The sequence below is a fragment of the Macrotis lagotis genome, chromosome 6 (genome assembly GCF_037893015.1).
Source record: "Macrotis lagotis isolate mMagLag1 chromosome 6, bilby.v1.9.chrom.fasta, whole genome shotgun sequence".
In the NCBI taxonomy this organism is placed as follows: Eukaryota; Metazoa; Chordata; class Mammalia; order Peramelemorphia; family Peramelidae; genus Macrotis; species Macrotis lagotis.
This window is the reverse complement of record NC_133663.1, coordinates 133359813-133381198: the sequence shown is the minus strand read 5'-3', so window position 1 is coordinate 133381198 and position 21386 is coordinate 133359813. Positions and strand designations below refer to the sequence as shown.

Sequence of the window (21386 nt, the reverse complement as noted above, 5' to 3'; positions counted from 1 at the left end):
TTGTTAGTACCCTAAAAAAATAGTATTTGATTTTTAGGAGCCGTGATGAAAGGAAAAAAGATGACCGTTCTCGAAAAAGAGATTATGATCGAAACCCACCACGAAGAGATTCTTATAGAGACAGGTACAATAGAAGAAGAGGTCGGAGCCGAAGTTATAGTAGAAGTCGGAGTAGGAGTTGGAGTAAAGAGAGGTTGCGAGACAGAGATAGAGACAGAAGCAGAACTAGAAGCCGAAGTCGAACACGAAGCAGGGGTAAGTAAAAATGAAGAATTCCTTTTCTTTTTGACCTTCCATTCCCGTTTTCGGTTCCTCCAGCATTTTATTTTTGATTCTGATTTAGATTAGGATTTCAGTTAGCCATTTCATATTTAGGAATTTAACTTTAATCTCATGATATAATTTATGTAAATTTAACAATTTGATTTATGTTAAGAAAGTAAGTTTGTTATTTTTCTCTATTCATTATTCCTTGGTAGATCCTTTATTGATTTTTAGTTGAGTGTTATATATGTGCTCAGGTGAATGTAATTCTCAGTGTACCTTGTTAAAAGGAAGATGGAATAGGAAAATAATGAAAAATCATGATTAGTATCATCTGCTGTTGATGTTATTTTTTAGTCTTGATTATATACTTATGCACTATTTCTTCTTTCACTAATGACCTGGCTTTGCCTTTCTCTTAATTCTTTTTCAAGTATTCTCTTTTATTCCAAGACTTATTATGTCACTTCTAAGCTTAGGGAATGATGAATAGTATTTAAAGATGCATGGAGCAGTGAAAGAAAAGGAATTAATATTGGAATCACTTCTATTTTGTTCCATTTTCACTTATCTTTAAAGGTTGGAAGGTGAGGAGGTGTATATAGCTTGTTCAAAATACATAGGAAATGTTTCCTGTCTTGTCTTCTGTCTTTTATCTCTTGAATTCATCTTTATTTCTTAATTAGTTTTGAATGAGAATGGAACAGTGGCAAATAAAAAACTTAAATATAAATAAATACTTGGCACTTTCTAATTATAATTAAAATTCCTTTTAAAATGGGAATTTATTATCTGGCTTTAAAATTGCTAGTTTGGAGATTTGTGGGAAACAACCTTTTTTTACTAATATTTACCCATCATATATTTAGTATAGTGGTTTGCATTTAGTAAAATTTATAGGCTTGTAGGTTTTAGGAATTGAAGGATTCTCAGATGATCTTTTTCAGTCTTGACATTTTACAACTGAGGAAAAAGGCCTTGAGAGGTTACATAACTTCTTCTTTGGGATTATAAAAGATGGTAAGTAACTGAGCTGGGATTTGAATTTTAGTCCTTTGACTCCAAATTAAACCTTCTTTCCATTACATCATGCTATCTCTCTTAAGTAAATGCTTGTCAAATTGATTTTGACTGATTTAATAGTAGAATGATTAAATTTTAAAGACTGACTCTAGAAGTTGTTGAAAAAGTTTAAAACAAGACTTCTAAAGAAAATATTTTAAGAAAAAATTTAATTTACTGTGTTCTGAAAAACTAAATTCCTGTTTTCATGATTTATAGGTTGGGCAGTGCATAGTGTTGGACTTGGAGTCAAGAAGTCTGAGTTCAGATCTTATCTCAGACAGTTATGTGACACCATGAACTAGTCACTTAATCTCCCTGTGTCTCAGTTTCCTCATCTGTAAAATGGGAACATTTATGCTAATGGCTATCCAAGATTCTGAGGATAAAATGAAATAATATTAGTAAAGTATTTTGCCTACTTTAAAGTGCTATATAAATGCTAACTATTATTAATTTAATTAATTTAAACTAATTTCGTATTAACTGATATTTTCTTCTAAGAAACAGCTTAATATAGCAAATAGAGGACCAGCTTTGGAATCTTGCCTGAGTTGAAGTGCTGCTTTTTACTCTGAATAGTTGTTGAACAAATTACTTGTCTTTTTAGTGATCCAAGCAATTCTCTTAAGATTTTATGAAAGTCATGAACAAATTTTGGATTCTATTAGTGGAAGGTGTTTCCACATTGGAAGTTTGTCATGTCCCTTAACCCCAGTGAAATTAAGGATTTCTGTACCTTCCCTCATCCTGTTAAACATAGATGATCAGCCTGAAATATGGATGAGATGTGGGTAAAAGTTTTAGAATGTCAGGAGAATGTTGCCAAGAGAGAGGTTGATAGGTATGAAGTTTTAAAAGTTTTTTGTCATATTTGTATGATATCTGAAAGAAAATATTATTCTTTTATGTTCTTTCTAAAGCATCTTTTGCTAATATATTTTTGGAAATTTTATTTTCTTGTAGAAAGAGATTTGGGAAAACCAAAATATGACTTGGATAGAACAGATCCTTTAGAAAACAACTATACTCCAGTTTCTTCTGTAACTAACATTTCATCTGGCCACTACCCTGTTCCTACTTTGAGCAGTACTATTACTGTTATTGCTCCTACTCATCATGGTAATAACACTACAGAAAGCTGGTCTGAATTTCATGAAGACCAGGTGGACCATAACTCATATGTAAGACCTCCAATGCCAAAGAAACGTTGCCGAGATTATGATGGTAAGTCTTTGAACTTTTGTGTGCCAACTACATTCTACATGACATAATGCGATATACATATCTAATTCAGATACATGTTGCTGATAGTGGGAGTAGTTGAAATTAGTGATGGTGAAATTTCCCTTTTAGTAACCCAAATAATGTTGTCCTTCTTAATTAAATGCTTTTTCAGTTTTGTCTTTTCCCCCTTATATTGAAGCAAATGATTGAATGTCAATTTTTAAAGTACCATTTATTTGAAAAGTAATGCTGCTTTTTTTCCCAAAACTTCAGTAATTTCCTATGAATGTGCTTTTTCAAAGGAACTGCTACTAAAACATTTTTTAATTAACAGGGAAAAACTTCTTAGGAAACGGGAAATAATATACACATATTGGACCTAGACATTTGAGTGTCTCCTATGTATAAGAAAATTGATCAGAAGGTAGATGAACAGGGAGCTTTGGAGGAAGATTTTACTGTGAATGCCAAACTTCAGTACTTCAAAAGATCTGTTATTTCATCAATGTGGGTACTCCCTCCACCAACGCGGATGGCAACCCCTTTATGCCTTAGTGTAGAGAGTTTCATGAACTACTAGGGCTGACTAAATTAATCACCTAGTAGTCAATCTTTGAACTTAGCTACTCTGGTCTTCAAATGATATATTACTGGACCTCTTTGGAAGTCCTTCGATCTTTGTAAGGATTCTGCCAGAGCTCTTGCTCCAGTGACTTAGCCTTTGACAACCTAGGGTCATTCTTACATGATAATTAGCCATTGGAAAAAAAGACTTTAGTGGAAGAAATGCTAAACACTGTCAAAAAAGAATGAATGCTTAATTTCTAAGATTAGTTATGCTTGCATTGGAATAAACATGTACTAGGTATTTTGCCTTATTTATGTTTACATTTCTAAATTTTTGACTTTGAGAAATTTTTAGTATTATCCTATATATAACTGTTTCTTGATGGGTCTTTGTCATTGAGAAGCAATAGAGAATTTTTATTTGAAATAGCCAGTTACATTCCCCAGTTAAAGTAAAAAGCCACAGTACACCCACGCAGAACATATTTTTAGAACACTTCTAATTTGTTAGCTCACATAAATTTTTGCAAAATGGTTTCAAAATTACAGATGTTCTTCTATCATTTTCTCATGACTATTATTAATAAAATATTTTTTTCTCTCTCAGAAAAGGGTTTTTGTATGAGAGGAGACATGTGCCCTTTTGATCATGGAAGTGACCCTGTAGTAGTAGAAGATGTAAACCTTCCTGGCATGCTGCCTTTCCCAGCACAACCCCCTGTTGTTGAAGGACCACCTCCTCCTGGACTTCCCCCACCTCCACCAATTCTGACACCTCCACCTGTGAATCTTAGACCCCCAGTGCCACCTCCAGGTCCATTACCACCTAGCCTTCCTCCTGTCACAGGTAAACAAATGTTATTGGGTAAAATTTGTATGTTTTGTATCTATATATGCATATATATGTATATTTAGATATAGCTGAATAGTATCTTTTTGTACTTTGGTTTGTAAAATAAGCTTATTTTGCTAATTGACTCTTTTCCCTATATTAAAATTGTATTTAATGTTTTGAACCTAGTGAGAATTTTGAAGAAAATTCAACAATACACAGAATGGAAAACTAAAGCATGTTTGACATGATAGGATCACTCTTCATTAGTGGAAACTTTATTTTTTCCTTTACCTCAATTTAAGAATTTTTCTCTTTGGTAGAGAAAGCAGAAGAAAAATCATGATTAGTTTTTCTTTATTAATATAGTCTGTAATATCATCTGATTAATACCAGTCAGTGGTTTTTTGTTTTGGGTTTTTTTTAAAACATGATCTTCCTTCTTTAGCAATTTTTTGATGGTTCCAAAGCATTCTGGAAAGTTTCTGGCTTATGGAATTTAGCTTTCCTTATGATGTTATGCTTTTGAAGTTTCTTCATTTACCTGGTTTTGCTTTTCTGTTCAGGTTTTTTCAAAAACAGATTATGATCTTAATGTCAGATATCAAAACAGGCTTAGGAACTATTTGTAGTTTTTAGCTAAGAGAATTTTTTTTTTGACATTCCTTTCAGGTGCTTCCATCTGGATTCTTTTGTTTATTCATTTACATATTTGATTAATATTTTTCATTAAACTTTGAGCTTCTTGAGAATAGGGACTATCTTTAGCCTTTCTTTATATCCCGTAGAATTTAGGATTGTGCCTGGCACAGAGTAAGGAACTGATTAATACTAATACTACAGTTCCTTCTATATTATTTTATACTCATTTCTTACTTTAATGGCACTTATATTCATTCCATTATGGTAATATGCTACCATTTATTCATGCACTAACTTGTTATTATTAGACACTTAGATTGATTTTTGTGATTTGTAATTAAAAATAATTGTTTTTTTGAAAATTTGAAAGGTTGGGTTTTTTTTTTGATGACACTTTCAGAATATATTACCAAAGATGAAATTATTAGGTCAGATGATGTGGCTTTCTGTGCATATCTTTTTTAAAAGTATGAATTACTTTTGCATTTTCATTTTTGTTCTTTATCTCTTCATCATAATCACTGATGAGATTTTTTTGGACTCGATTTTCTTTTTTTAGAGCCATCCTTCTTAAATTTATTTCCCACAAAACATTTCAGATGTTAGGATCCTAGCCATATTTTCTTTGAACTCTCAAATTTACTGTACTAAAATCTGCTATAATTTAAGCTACATATGCTATATCCCCATATTTATCAATATCCCTTCTTGATATGTAATGTTATTCCATTGCTACTTCTTTTGTTTCTCTATATTTTTAGGCATCTGGAATTCAGCATGTCCCAAATTTACATTAATTTTTTCTCTGAAATCTATTCTTTTTTCAAATTTCCTCATTTCTTTTGAAGGCATCACAGTCATTAAAGTTACCCAGCTTCACAACTTTGGTATTATCCTCAATTCTTCACTGCTTCACCATAATGAATTATCTGATATTTTCTTCTAATTTCACATTATCTCTTCCATTCATTTCCTTCTCTCTGTTCACATGGTTTTCAACCAGGGAGACGAGACAGCATGTTTAAGTACTCTTACCTCCCCACACCTATACTGTGACATCCTCTCCTCATACCCTAGTGGAGACACAAAAGGACCTGAATCCAACAGTCCTGGAAATAGCCATGCCCCGCCAATTATCAGTGATCTGCTTCTAGCTTGCCACCACTAAGAGAAAGGAAACACTACTACAGTCTCCAGTCACCTACCAAAAGTTATGAATAGAGAACTTACATCCAAGAACTCCAGAAACAGGAGTGCCTCTAAACCAACAGCCCAGTTTCCCCCTTGACTCTTAGCATCATACATATTTATCATACATCAATTGTAAGTATAACATCCTTTGAAACAGGGTCTACCAACCCTACTGCCATCAATTCCAACTACCAGTGGTAGTGCAGGCAAGTCAGCCTAGTTAAAGAAGTAAAGTTTCCTGGGGAGACATAAGATTCTGAGGTAGAACATGTTACCCTACAGTTCAAACCATCTCTATCACCACTTGCCCTTAAACCCTAGCAGACATAGCCCTGGATTCTGAACCTGTCATTGGAAGGCTTAAGTCTGGTAGAGATAGAGTTTGCTGCCCCTTTTATCATCAGCACCAACTGGTGATGACTGCTTGCTGCTCCCATGATCCAGGGAATATGAACTAATAACTGTTTCAGCAGTACTTGCAGCCTCTATCTCCTGAGCAGCCTCAATTGCTGGACAATTCAAATAAAAAGGTCTTGCTTCTAAAGCTTTGTTGTTGTGGAATCAAATGATTCATCATAAGAAATATATAGTTTTATTCATTGAAAAGATATTAAAGAAGATGGTATTACCTTCTCCAGATTTTGCCGGTTTACTCAAAATCTTGGGACTTTACCATCTTTCATTTCTTTTTTTTTTTTTTTTTTGTAAGGCAAACGGGTTTAAGTGGCTTGCCCAAGGCCACACAGCTAGGTAATTATTAAGCGACTGAGACCGGATTTGAACCCAGGTACTCCTGACTCCAGGGCTGGTACTTTATCCACTATGCCACCTAACCACCCCCCTCAGTCTTTCATTTCATCTTAAAAGTTGAAACTTATTATATATCTTATCTCTCCCTTTTTAGAATGTAAATCTCTTGAGTGATTGTGTGTATTGCTTAGTCTTTTGCATTGCACATTATAAACACTTAGGTTCTTTTTTCATTTATTCAATTATCCAGTCAGGAAGCCCTCATCATCTTGCTTTAGTTAGGAACATTTGTTCTTCCTGCCTGAAATCTTTCCCTCCTCTCTCCTGTCCAACTTTCACAAAGTTGTACGAATGATTTTTTTTCTAATGTTCAGATCTAACTAAGTTGTTCTCTGCTCAGTAAACTCCATTAGCTTCCTATTGCTTCTATAATCAAATATTGATCTATGATCAAATGTTTTAAAGTCCTTTACATTCTGGCTGCAGCCTACTTTTCCAATGTTATTTTATATAGTACTACCTATTTGCAAATTAGCAGAGGTGTCCTTTTTGTGGTTTCTGTGGTGTGATGTCCAATGTCATTTATTTTGCTTTAAGATATAAGCTAACCAGAAACTAGAAAGCTACAGATCAGCATCAGCTGGTAACAGATTTTTACATATTTTCTTCCCCAGGTCTGGGATTACTTCTATATTTTATCTCTGCCTCTTAGAATCCCGTATTTCTTTCAAAACCTAAGTGATACCCATGTGAAGCCTTCTTTATTTCCTCTCCCTTTCCCTTTCAGTTGTATTCTTTCCTGTTTCCCCTCATTTATCTTGTATTTTGTATATACCTATTTGTATCTATGTTGTTTCTCCCATAGAATGTAAGTTCCTTGCAGATACTCACTGTTGCTTTTTTATCCTCATTGTTTAGGGCAGTGCCTGGTACATGATAGGTATTTATTTAAATGTTTGTTTGCTGTCTATTATCCTATTCTAATTAGGTGTTGCATCCATCTTAGTGCCTAAGATTATTAGACTCAGGTGAGATGATCCATGGCAGACTTTTGGCAAACTATAAAACAAGTAAATGCTTGTTGTTTTTAGCCTATCAAGTTTCTGTGATAAGTTATGAACACACTGCATTGCTTTCAAATCTCAAATTCTGTTATTCTAGTTCACTTTATTTCTTAGCCACATGTGAATTGATTTATGAACATTTGAGACCCTGGCTTGATTTATTGTTCCTCTTTTTAGATATTGTTTCTTTTGAAATGACAACTTTATTAGCTGTTTTTTGTCATACCTGTTAATGGCTGGTATCTGGTTGGCTTAATTATATGTCAACAGGTTTTTTTCCTTCTCAATTTAAAGCCCTTGTAATGAACTTTAGAATTCTTTAGACAATTATATCCTTGCCCTTGATAAGATGTACTACTTCTTCAGTAAAGAACCTATCTTTTCCATGTCAAAAATATGATTTCCCTTTAATTGTAATATTGCAGGTCATATCAGAACATGACCTGTCCAAAAGAAACATTTTGATTAGCCCACAATGTTTAGTTATTTACTTTCAGTTGATATATACTATTCTTGATTTTTACAGGACCACCACCACCACTTCCTCCTTTGCAGCCATCTGGTATGGATGCTCCTCCGAACTCTGCAACAAGTTCTGTTCCCACTGTAGTAACAACGGGTATTCATCACCAGCCTCCACCTGCACCACCCTCTCTCTTTACAGCAGGTGCAGTATGGATTTTTTAAGATTATCAGTTGGAACAGTAATAGAATTTTAGAACTGAAAAAAAACTTAGTGATCATCTAGTCCACATCTGGAAAATCAAAAGTGTTTTGCCCAAGATGACAATTTGTGTCATAAAATATTCCAGTTTTACAGCTAGAGGAAATATTTAGTCTAGTCTTTTTTTTATTAGCAATAAGGAACCTAACCCCAGAGAGGTTAAGGGACCTATCCAAGGTGAATTAGCTGATGAACAGTAGGGTTGTGATCAATCAGTTTTGTACTCTTTGCACTTATAGCTGGAATATTTTTCTTTATAAAATTTTACCATATAGTATAAAAATTGACACTTTTATGAACTCTTTGGGATGTGTGTACATATATACGCACTCACAGACACAAATACTGTGCTAAGTATAACAGAGGATAGAATGTTGGACTTGGAGGCAGGAAGCCCTGAGTTCAAATTGGACCTAATAACTAGACGATCCTAGATAAATCACTTAACCTTTTTGTCCATCTAGGTCTCTTCTTCTGTAAAATGAGAATGCTAATAATACCTAATTCTTAGGGTTATTGTGAAAATAAACTGAGGTAATATTTTAAAATTTTAAATAATAAATGTTTTCATTATTATGGTTAGTTTTTGATAACTAGTGATAAAAATGAATTTTTTGAGGTCTTTTTAATTAACATTGTAATATAGAATGACAGTATTTTATGTTAATTGTGTGATGAAATATTTCAAAGTGGAGTTTTATAATTGTTGTTTAATTACAGTTTTTGTATTACCAGATACATATGACACAGATGGCTATAATCCTGAAGCCCCAAGCATAACAAACACTTCCAGACCTATGTATAGACACAGAGTGCATGCCCAAAGGCCTAATTTGATAGGACTTACTTCAGGAGATATGGATCTGCCACCCAGAGGTATTGTGAATAAGCTTGTTCTTTTCATCTTCTCAACATCAGAGATGAAAGGACATGTACTATATACCATTTACAGGTTTTAGGTCAGCCATTGTAACATTGTGCCATTTTGTGAAGGAAGCATGTTTCCTTCATCAGTTGTGAAGGATCATTTATACTCGTGATTGTGTTGTTGTTGTTGTTCATCTTCCTTTTTGGATTCCATGGAATAATAAAAATTGAGCTAATTCTGATGATTGCTTTTTAGTTAAAATTTTCTGCTTCCATATACTAGATTTAATTTTTTAAACTATATAATCTTCATTGAATGATGTTTTCCTTGAATTTTATTTGTATGATGTTTATCTTCTCTCTTAGGATTTTACCCCTTAAGACTTATATAATGTAGCATCTTGAACCAACATATTTAAAAATTTTTAACCCTTAATTCATTTTATTTTTTTTTATATTAAATTGGAAGTTGTTTTTATTTTAGTTTGTGACAGCCTTTGTTTTGTGTTCTGTTTCTTGGGAAGGGATGGACATTTTCCAGAAGGTAAAATGTGACATTTGGACAGGTGAATTAAGGGATAACAACCATAAGGGAAAGTGCTGTAAAGTTATATACTTTTTTGCCCTGTCACAAAATGCCTTTTAAATCCAGTTTTATTTTGATCTAAAACTCTCCTTAAGTATGCTATGCTTCTTTTTTTTTCCTTTTGCAAGGCAATGGGGTTAAGTGACTTGTCCAGGGTCACACAACTAGGTAATTATTAAGTGTCTTGAGGCTGGATTTGAATTCAGATCTTCCTGACTCCAGGGCTGGTGGTCTATTCTCTGTGCCACCTAGCTGCCCCTGTGTGTGAAAGGCTTATTAATCCACACAGCCGGAAAAAATCACTTCCTCACATTAGAAATAAAAATGTAGATGACATACTTGATTATGTACACACACGCGCACACACACATAAAACAATTTGCTTGATTTTCTAATGCTTTAGGTGTTAATTCCTTGGTTATTTATTCAACTTTGTTCAGTTCTTTTTTTAATAGCATTATATGACCATGAACATTCATGAAATGTATACACACATTCATTTTAGTTCAATTATTAATTCTTTGAGAAAGTAGGAAATCATATAATTTGTGAGTTGGCTCTTTTATTCTCTATGGAGAACTAAAGTAGTTAAATATACTCAATTCTCTTTTTTCTCTTCTCACTTTAAAGTAGTTCCCCCCCCCCCTTTCTTTTCCCCATTTGAATTACATTTTTGATATGGAAAATTTGTTGTCAACATATATCTCATAGTTTCAGATATAGTCTATTATGTCTAATACTTTGGGTATAGGGTAGTCCTCCCCTCTGTACACCAGCCTTCCCTCTATCCCTTTTTGGTCTGTACTTAACCACTGATTGAATTAGTAAGGAGAATTTCTGGAAGGGAAACACTTTACAATTGCTGATCATGGACAGAGGGCAAGAGATTTGATCATGATCATAGAGCCTAATATGTAATGAGGGAAATACTTGAACTTTATGACTACAAAACTAGCTTTTTTATCTGCTCTACCAATCTGTCAGCGTGGTTAATATTCATTAAATGTTTATAATAACAGTACTTGTTAGATGGAATGTTTTCTGTGTAAGGTTTTGCATTGTAGCTAGGATCTTTTTTATTATTGCAGAATTATTGCTACATATTTGTAATAAAATATAAATTGTTGAATTGTACTATACATTCATTCTGTTAAAACTAATTTAAAAAAGAACTTCAGGATGCTTTTATTTCTGAAGCCTTAGTATTTGATGTTAACTTAAATGAGTAAATTAGGAATTAATATCTATTGACTTACATGCTTAAGGGAGTACTTTACAGAGTCAGTATGGTGCTGGGTGATAGGGAAAGGATCAGAAGAATGGGATACTCCATTCTTGTTTATGGATTCCTTAAGAGCTTTTGGATTCTCTCATAGAGTCTGAGTTGGAAGAAATCTCCTCTCTATTTGATTATCTAGATTGATTTTCCCTAACTTTTTCATAAGAACCTGATTGAAATGATTATCTGACTGTTATTTGAAGGCTTCTTCAAGGAAGTTAATTTCTGAAATTTTGGGTACAACAAGCTCAACTCGTTATTTTGAAATGTTCTAGTTATAGGGAAGCTTCTTTATATTGAGCCCAAATCTGACTTTTCTTCAGTTTTGAAACATTATTCCTGGTTTTGCCCTGTGGAGTCAAGTAAAACAAGTCTAATTCCTTGTCAATTTTTCAGATCTTTTAGAATAACTATTTTGTCCATGTTATCTTATCCCTGTTTCCTTCAAATTTTGTATTTTTAAAGTAATTTTTTATAGATAACTTTAAAAAATCACATACATTTCTCAGTATATTCCTTTTCCACTTCCTCACAAATACAACAAAATAGGAGGGGAATTGCATTCTCATATTTTTTGGTTGGGATCACATTTGGCCATTATAACTTAATGGAATTCAATTTGTTTTGTTTCCCTTTTACAACCATTTTACAGTTGTCCTAGATATTTTCCTGGTTCTGCTTAATTTCACTCTGTGTCCATTCCTCTGAGTCTTTTTGTTGTTCTGTATTTATATTGATCATTTCTTATAGCATAATAGTCTATAATATTTTATTGCACTTATGTGCCACAACTTGTGTCAAATTTTTGATAAAGATCTTAGCTAGTAGATTATGAAGAAAGTCTCAAGAATTAACTGTTGACCATTATAAAAAATGCTCCAAATGCTAATAAGAGAAATATATTCACCAAATTGGTAGAGTAGAAGTAAATGCCAAAGTAGATGCTGTTGAAATTTTGAAGAGGCACATTACTGCAATATTCGTGTAGCTGTGAATTTTTCTAATAATTATGGGAAAAAATTTAAAATTGTTCTAAGAAAGTCATTACTGTACCATATTTTTTGACTCAGTCATTCCACTGCTAGACATTTGTCTTATCTTAAAGGAGGTCCAGGATAAAAAAAAAAATTATAGTAGTTCTTTTTTGTAATAGCAAAGAACTACAAAGTAGATACCCATCAATTTCATAATAACTCAATTAGTTACAACATCTGAATGAATTGCTAAAGAGAAGTCTTATTCCCTTCCCCCAAACCCTATTGTCCATGTGAATCCTGAGCAAAAATAAGGTAAAAGGACTACCTTATTGTCTCAGTATTGTTGAAAGGAAAGGGAGAAGATTTAAGGATGATAGGAAAGGAAGATTTCATTTAGCTTCTTAAATGGTGTTTTTTCTAGTCCTTTCACCAATCTGATTATACCAATGTTTATCAGTGTCTTTCCTAAAAATAATAATGCCTTGAATTGAATATTCCAGGTGTGATCTGTTTGAATAGGGAATAGTAAGTAGGACTATCATCTCATTATGAAGGTTTTTTTTTTTTTTTTTAGAATTTTGCAAAGCAGTTGGGTTAAATGGCTTGCCCAAGACCACACATCTAGGTAATTATTAAGTGTCTGAGATTGGATTTGAACCCAGGTACTTCTGACTCCAGGGCCGGTGCTTTATCCACTGCGCCACCTAGCTGCCCCACTAAATCCCTATCTTAGGCTTCTCAGACATGATGTTGTTTATTTTTCATTCTCAAAGAAGACCATGAATGACATCAGGGAGATGATGCCACGACAAGAACATGAGTTGGATATTGCGGGGGCGGGGGTTGTACTAGGTCTCCAGACTCACTTTCTCCTCTAGAGCCATCTGGATCCATGGCCAGATATTAATCAAGATGTCTGGAGATGGTCCTGAATGTGAGGCAGTCAGGATTAAGTGATTTCAAGGTCAAAAAGTTAGTAAGTATCAAGTGCTGAGGCCAAATTCAGATTCCCATCCTCCTGACTCCAAGGCCAGCGCCACCCAGTTGCCCCCTTCTCAAACATAATTCTAAATATACTGTACTTAGGCTAATTATCACATGGGTCAGTTAGTAAAAAATAATGGAAGAAACTGAGCTTTGTTGGTAATTACGAAATTCTATGATAGACCTGGGTTCTATATTTATAAAATCATGATATCTTTTATTATAGGACCTTTGATCTGTTTTTTCCTTCTTTACATTTTATATAATCACAATATTCCAGTTAAAAAATAAGTAGAAAGTTTCTGGTTGAATAAAATGATATCTGTTTAGCAAATTGTCTTCTCACAGCATAGAAGCGTATTGTAAGTATATAGTGCATGCTCTACAGAATATAAATGTTTTTAAGATCAGATTTATTTTTTAATTATAAATTAGAATTGACTTGAAAATTTTGAAATTTTAATAGGTTATAATGATTATATTAAAACACCTGCATTAGTTAATGTTAGGAAAGGTTCATCATAGGATTTCTGACAACCTCAGAATATCATTAGTACTTTTAAAGGAAAATTACCTTTATAGATGGGTTCTTCCCTATTTTTTATCCATATAATTTCTATAAATTGGTACTAATTAACTTTGTTTTAAATTTAAAGTCTTAATTTTCAGACCAGGATATTCAAATAAGTCACTCAGCTAACTTTTAAGACAAGGCATATTTATATCCATCCTATTAGAGTTACAAATATAAGGCTATGCAAAAGTAAAAGGCTATGCACAAAATTAGGTGGTACATTGGATAGAGTACCAGTTCCAGATTCCTTTTCCTAGGTTCCAGTTGTCAGCTACCCTGTTTGTGTCAATTCCTTATCTCTAAAATTAGTTAGAGAAGGATATATAATCTTTACCAAATGGTATCATGAAGTGTCAGACATAAGTGAAACAACTAAACAACACAAAATTTTGTGCAGGAGACTAAAGGTATTGAAGTACTGGGGAAAGGCCTCATTATCATTGTTGTTGATTCTAGCACATATTTATTTGACAAGGATAGTATGACCCCCCCCCCCCCCCAAAAAAAACAAGCCGATCCTTCCATCCTAGTTAAAGTAATGTCTTGTTGCTTTCAGCTTTTATGTCCCTAGATTTTTATTTTACGTTATAATTTGTGCATTTATTGAATCTGTTTACTAGTTTGTTTGCTTTGAAAGAGCAGGTGATCTTATTTTTCTGTCTCCCTACATTTTCTAGCATAATTAATAAGTGAAGAGTAAATGTTTACTATGTTAAATTGGAATACATTACCATTTATATTGTTGAAGCTTACTGGGAAGATATTAGAACCTTATGGACTGTGTGTATGTAGATTCTGATGAACACTACTCGATCATAACTATGAATTGACTAGACCATCATAGATTAAATTAAAATATTATCCACAAAAAATCAATTCAATACTTTGCTTGAAGGAATGCTCAAAATATTTATATTGTAGGAATTATGGTCAGTATAAATTTTACCTACTCAATAACTTCTATTTAAAAATTTTCATTTTATACAGAAAATATACACAATTAAATTAAGGTTTTTTTGAATACACTTTATCATTTGCATAATTTCAAAATTAGAGCTAAGTAATGGATGAAATTTCTAGAGAAGCAGATTTCTATTCCATAAAAGAAATTTTTCTAGCAATTAGAGTCATTCAAAAAAAAGTTACCTCAAGAACTGAAGTTCTTCCCATGAAAGTTATTAAAGCAGAGAGTTATAGTAGCAATAGCACTAGCATTTTTTTCCTTTTATGCTCTGATAATCTTCTTTTTAGAACATTTACATATCTGACAATGATAGTTTAACCACTTGTCAAGCCTTTCATTTTCAGTATTTATATAGCACTTTAAGATTTAAATTTATTTGACTCACAGTGATCCTGTGATTGGGGTGCTTTTTTATTATCCCTATTTTACAGATGATGAACTGAGACTGAAAGGCTAAATGATTTGCTAGTAAGTATCCCAGGGATTCATGTTTAGTTCTTTTTAAATCCAGCACTCACTACTACTACACCAGACTTTTTTAGAAAAAGATTCATTCATGTTTTAGGGTAGAGGTTTACTTGAGATGACCTCTGAAGTAGCTTCCAATTTTATGTTTATTTTTGAAACCTTAAAAACAGCAATTTCGTTTATTTGGCATGAATGGAAATATTGGGAGTGATTTTAGAAATCTTATTGGTAATTAAAGGTGGTGCTGGCTAGGCAGGGCTTGTTGGTATTAACAATGTTTTTGAAACATATCACCGTCAAAAAATAATTGAGCGGGGGTGGCTGGGTGGCGCAGTGGATAAAGCACCGGCCCTGGAGTCAGGAGTACCTGGGTTCAAATCCAGTCTCAGACACTTAATAATTACCTAGTTGTGTGGCCTTGGGCAAGCCACTTAACCCCATTTACCTTGCAAAAACCTAAAAAAAAAAATGATTGAGTGGTGGCATCAAATTCTCCTAACAATGATCAGAAAATGTAGACTAATAGTTTGTTCTTTCTTTAACCCCCCCCCCCCCCCCATCCCTTCCTCCTGGCCAATTTCTGACTACCTTTATTATATCTCTAAACATCTCTTTTTTTTCTTTTTTCTTTTTTACTTTCTGTAATTATTAGTGTTTTAATGTTTTAAAAATATAGATCTCAAGTAGAGACCATGAAATGTACATATCCCTCCTGTGAGGAAAAATTTCTATATTCTAAAATGTTTAATAAATTTTGTTAAATATATCCATTTAAAAAACATCCAAGACACACTTTTTGCTTTATAGTTTTTTTACTGGATTTTAAATTAAACTTTTAAAAGTTGCTTTGTTATTCTTTTGTTTTTTAATTTTTTTTGCAAGACAAGGGGTTAAATGACTTGCCCAAGGTCACACAGCTAGGTAATTATTATGTGTCTGAGGTTAAATTTGAACTCCTGACTCCAGGGCTGATGCTCTTTCCACTGTGCCACCTAGCTACCTTGCTTTTCTGTTCTTTATATAGAATTACATATTTCTTTGAAATAGTTCAGTTTTTTGAAGAAGAAATTTTTCTGCAAAACCTTAACATATTTGTCTATGCTTTAGACAGGTGTGTCCAACCCATGATCCAAGAATACATTTTTATATTTTTATTATTATATTCTAATGTTTTACTTTGTGACATAAATATATGTTAAATAATTTGCAGCTCTTGACAAGTGTTTTTTTGGATGATGCAGCTCTAAAAAAACTAAAAGCATAGGAAACAAATCTGAATTCTTGGTCAGTCATATATATTCAGAGATTTTGTTTTATTTTAATTTAATTTAATTTTATTTTATAGATATATTCAGAAACATCTAGTGATTTTTTTCAAAACAGCCATTTTATCTTATTCCTTTCCTTAGTTTTCTTAAAGAGGGAAGGTTTTTTATGTTTTATGTTCTATATCAGGGCTGTCCATCCTTTTAAAAGTTTTTATTGAAGCAATAGACATTAAGTTTTGATTTGCCATTTTAGTGAAAGCTCTTTGGTAGCTCGCTTCATTTACTAAAGCATTTAGTAAACCCACAGGGGGTTGCATAAAATCATATTGTGGGCCACATTTTGGACAACCCTGTTCTATATGAATTAAAACTGCTATAACTTAATTTGTGATAAAGGAAGCAGCAATTGCAACAATACTGTTTTATAATCTAACAATTAGCAGAAACTCACTGAGTATGGGAAACTAATATATGTATGTTGCTAACACCGTTGTTCTTTTTCTATTTCCATGAATGTTTTTTGTGTATAGCCTGAATTTTCTTGTTAATCCACATATGTGGATTAATTGTGCAAGATTGTTTTTGCAATATAAAATAATTGTAAATTTGAGAAAAAGTCTATTAGATTGATATCTGATTCTCAAAGGGTAATGTGTTTTCAAGTTTGTTGGTTGTTTATCGAATTCTCTCTATGTTCCAGTCACACAAAAATGTTTAATTTGAATTATATCAGAGTAGAACTCTTAATAATTTTAAAAATCTTTTTAACATATTTGTTTCTTTTCCTTTGGTTGTAACAAAAGGAAACAGTGATATAGACAGGTCTCTGCCATTTTCCTCTAAAGAAGTAGCCTAAAGGGGGAAAAGTTTGGCAATTTTTTGATAACATTGAAATATAAAAGATTTTTGTGGGTGCAGTTTTTTTGCATTGCAAATTAGCAAATTGTAGTGGAAAATCTAAGTTTAAAGGATATTTCAGTACTTTGTATTAAGTAAATTTCTGTTAATTTTAAGATTCACTTATTTACTTTTATTCCTATTTTGCTTGTTCATGCATTGGTTGTATTTAGCATAAATTTAAATAGTTTAGTTATGAGATGAAGAAATGTCAGTTGATACTGATTCTCTTCCCACAGAAAAGCCTCCTAATAAAAGCAGTATGAGAATAGTGGTCGATTCAGAGTCAAGAAAAAGAACCATTGGATCAGGGGAACCTGGAGTTACTGCTAAGAAGACTTGGTTTGACAAGTAAGCTGGTGGGAGTAACATTAAGGAATACCACTTTTTAATCTACTTTTAGGCTGTTAAAAGATTTATATGAAAGTATAGCTTCTTAATTTTTTTTAATAAGACCTTTCCCATTATATGAAATTCACATTGTGTATATTCAATCTCTAGGTCATTTTTTTCATTGTGAGTCATTTGTTTGGAATTCAGTGCATTTTCAAAAGATTAAAAATGTTAGGAATGGTTACAAGTATCTTAGTCAAAAAAAAAAGACCTATTTTAATCATACTTTAACTGAATTAGATATAGACTCCAAACTCTTAGTACTCCAAACTCTTTAGTCTTTGTGTCCATAGCCTCTTGGTAAGATCCAGAGTGGGATTTTGGATAAGGATTTTATTCGCAATAAATCTACCGGACATCAAATTAGATGTCTTCAGAAGTTCTTCTCCCCCCCTTTTCTCCCCCCCCCCCTTTTCTTTTTTGCTTATGTAGTTGACATTAGGGGTATACAATCTCCTTTGAAACCTGAGATGAAAGATAAATAGGTCATATTCACAGCTTTGACCTAGTAGCTATAATACTAGTATAATTCTTATTTCCCTCATTTCTAATATTTTGAATGTAGTTACTTGGCAGCTGTAAGCGAATTTGTACTGAATACTGTATTCATAAAGCCTCTGAGATCTGAGCTTCATTCAAGGGTTTGCTGGATGAGAGAAAGTAAAAGTTGGAATAAGGATGGGCAAGTTATCTATTGTTTGTGAGAAAGTTTTGTTTCTGAATAGATTTTTTGGAAGTGAGCTAGTCATAGCAAAATCTCACTTCCTGCATATATCATATCCTAAGTCATTCTGGGAATATTCAGTTTGAGTAAGAAAGGAAATGAGATTTGAAGATAATAATTCTGATAGCATGAGGGGGGCGGGATAAATAAGATACCATGGAAGGCGCTGTGGAGTACAATAACCCTCAGGGTTGAAGGGAAATCTCCTTATTTTATTGCTTTGCTGCCTATGAGCAGTGTTGTTATCACCAATTTATATATTTAACCTCTGAGTGTGAAATTGGATTTTAATATCATTGTTTTTGCACACGAAGTAACTTTATATTTTTTTATAGGCCAAACTTTAATAGAACAAATAGCCCAGGTTTTCAGAAGAAGGTTCAGTTTGGAAATGAAAATACTAAACTTGAACTCAGAAAAGTTCCTCCAGAATTGAATAATATCAGCAAACTTAATGAACATTTCAGCCGATTTGGAACTTTGGTCAACTTACAGGTAAGAACTGTGAAAGGATTCCATAATCTTTAGCTGTTTTGCTCAGCTTAATTATGCTGATAGATTTGTAATCTCACTGATACTGATGATTTCCATCAGTGTATACTGCCATCTTTCCATTCTTTTACGCCCCCTGCTATTCTTATCCATATTCTTCATTAAATCCTCTGTAGTGCATCTGTCTGGTCTTATGAAGGTCTTCTTTAGGACATTTTTGTGAACGTCAGTGTAATACTCAGTTGTTTGAAGCCTTTATTTATTTTGTATTAACAATTATAGACAGACAGGTAATCCAACAGATCCTTTATTAAGGGTTTACTATATATATATATTCTCCATGCACTGTGCTGAGCACCAGGAAAACAAATTAGTAACAAAAACCAGTCCTTAAGGAGCTTACATTCTAATGGAGGGTAGATAAACACAAAAAAAAGAGCTGGAAAAGATTGATAGGGTGGTAAAGGGAGTAGGGAACTTATTGTAATTTGTCATTGAGTCAGCAAAGCTAACCTATCAGAGCAGAGGAATCCAGAGTCATTGCTAATTGAGGATGAGGAAAAAAGTGAATAGTATATGATTCCAGTAGTGATTGAATATCTTGAACCAGGCCAGGAAATATTTTTTTCTGGACATACATGTCTTTGATGAAGTCTTTTATGTAATTTTTTGAAGGTGAGATTGTATTGGTAATGAATTGCACCTTTTCTTTCATTTGAGTCAGTTTTGAAGATTGCAGTCTTTCACTTGTTGGAAAAGCCATATAATATCACCCAAAGAACACTGAAATAGAAATAGGAACTTTTGTGTCAACTTTTTTTGGAGGGGATAGTTTAAGACTATAGAAAATAAGTTATAGTCTGACCTTTTCTGTCTATTCAACTCTCAGATCTCAACTTATAGATCATTGTTTATCTTTCTCCCTTCCAAGTTTTATGGTCCCATATAAGTGGGCTAGTGAACATGCTTGATTCTAAGTTAAATTGACGTAACTCTTCTACTTGATTTTTTTCCTGAATGACTTTCTAGGCCAGTGTGTTTTTAGTGAACATCAAACATATTATTTTTCTTTTTCCAATTACTTTTAAAGATGGTTTTCAACATTCATTTTTGTAATATTTTGAGTTCCATATTTTTCTTACTTCTCTCCTTTCCTAGCTCCCCTAGACAGCAAGCAATCTGATATAGGTTACACATAGATAATCATGTTAGACCTATTTCCATAGTTGTCATGTTCTGAAAGAAGAATCAGAACAAAAGGGAAAAGCCATTAAAAGAAAAAACAAAAAATAAATTTAAATATTGAAAACGTATGCTTTGCTTTGCATTCAGACTCCATAATGTAGAGGCTGTTGAACTTATTGAAATAGACCTCAGAGAACTGTAATTAGCATTTATATTCTTGCAAACAAGCTTTTGTTTGAGAAAACACATTGTGTTCTATTATAGCGAATACTATTTATAGTGAATACTAGTTAGATCTTATATTTTCTGTCTTAATTATGTAAATATGAAGATTTGGTCTATTATAAAAATCATCTGTGAAAACTTGGCTCTTTCCTTGCTCATATTTTGAAGAATAACTTATTAATAGCTAGTATTTATAGTAAGTGGTTTTCATATGTTAACCCTTGTCAGTGTAGGAATATTTGTAAAACACTTAGCACAGGACCTAGCATATACTGGATGCTACAAAAAATGCTTAATTGTCTTGCTTCCCTTATTATCTACATTTTACTGATGAGGAAACTGAGACAAGAAGACTAAATAATTTGCCCAGGGTCTTACAGCTTGTCTGTGACAGAAATAGAATTTGAACTCAGGACTTTATGATTCAAGTCCTTTATTGTCTTTGCTACACCACTTAACTTAGGATATTCTTAATATGTTTTGATTGTTGTTTAGATTTTCCTTTTGGCCTTTTTTCTCATTAATACCCTCTCTGATCATTTACATTCTTTTTGAATTTTACTTAGAATCCTTGAGGTATCTCAAAACTTGATTTCTTGATTCATTTTAAAATCATTCTAACTTGGTAGGATAAAGATGTAGTAGACATGATCTCAAAGATAAAGAGGGAAAACCCCTGTCACTTTTATAGAAGAAAATAAAATGAATACTAGTAGTTTGCCTTCATTATATATAGTGGGTCATGGTCAACTGAGCCTTTCAAACATGGTTTATACTTAAGTGGCATTTCTACTTGAGGTATATTAGCTACTAAAATATGACTCTGAATATGATGATTTCACTGTTTTCAAATGTAAGAATGTTGTTAAATACTTATCTGTTTTAATTTCTTTTTACTGCTTCCTTTAGTTTAATCCAAGAATTCTCAGGATATCCTAGGATAACCCAGCTTAATTCAGTTTCATGCTGAGTTTTTCAGCACACTTTATCCTTTTGCTTTTCACTGTTTTGTGGAAGACTGATGTAATTCTAGATGCTCAGTAGTCATTTCATACATAAAGCATTCTTCTAATACACTTCTGTCCTCCCAACTTCTGTATTGAAGCTCTCATCCTTCCACTAACCCAGATTCAGTCATTATTCTCTGTTCTTTCCCTTACCCTCATAATCTAGTTAGTTG

At 32.8% G+C, this 21386-nt stretch overlaps 1 protein-coding gene across 17 annotated transcripts in view; it reads left to right on the top strand.

Annotated features, from left to right (window-relative positions):
- RBM26 (RNA binding motif protein 26) overlaps nt 1–21386 on the top strand; it is a 104727-nt gene that overhangs the window by 23811 nt on the left and 59530 nt on the right. For 13 of the 17 annotated variants that reach the window (XR_012469506.1, XR_012469508.1, XR_012469507.1 and 10 more), the window contains 7 exons: nt 38–255; nt 2293–2553; nt 3728–3967; nt 8126–8266; nt 9044–9199; nt 17427–17538; nt 18640–18799. Coding sequence is in view for 12 of the 17 variants with exons in the window: in XM_074191875.1 (XP_074047976.1) it covers nt 38–255; nt 2293–2553; nt 3728–3967; nt 8126–8266; nt 9044–9199; nt 17427–17538; nt 18640–18799 (1288 nt within the window). In the remaining 5 variants the exon portion in view is untranslated. The remainder of the gene's footprint in view (nt 1–37; nt 256–2292; nt 2554–3727; nt 3968–8125; nt 8267–9043; nt 9200–17426; nt 17539–18639; nt 18800–21386) is intronic. The other 4 variants (XM_074191874.1, XM_074191876.1, XM_074191865.1 and 1 more) reach the window with 1 other exon arrangement.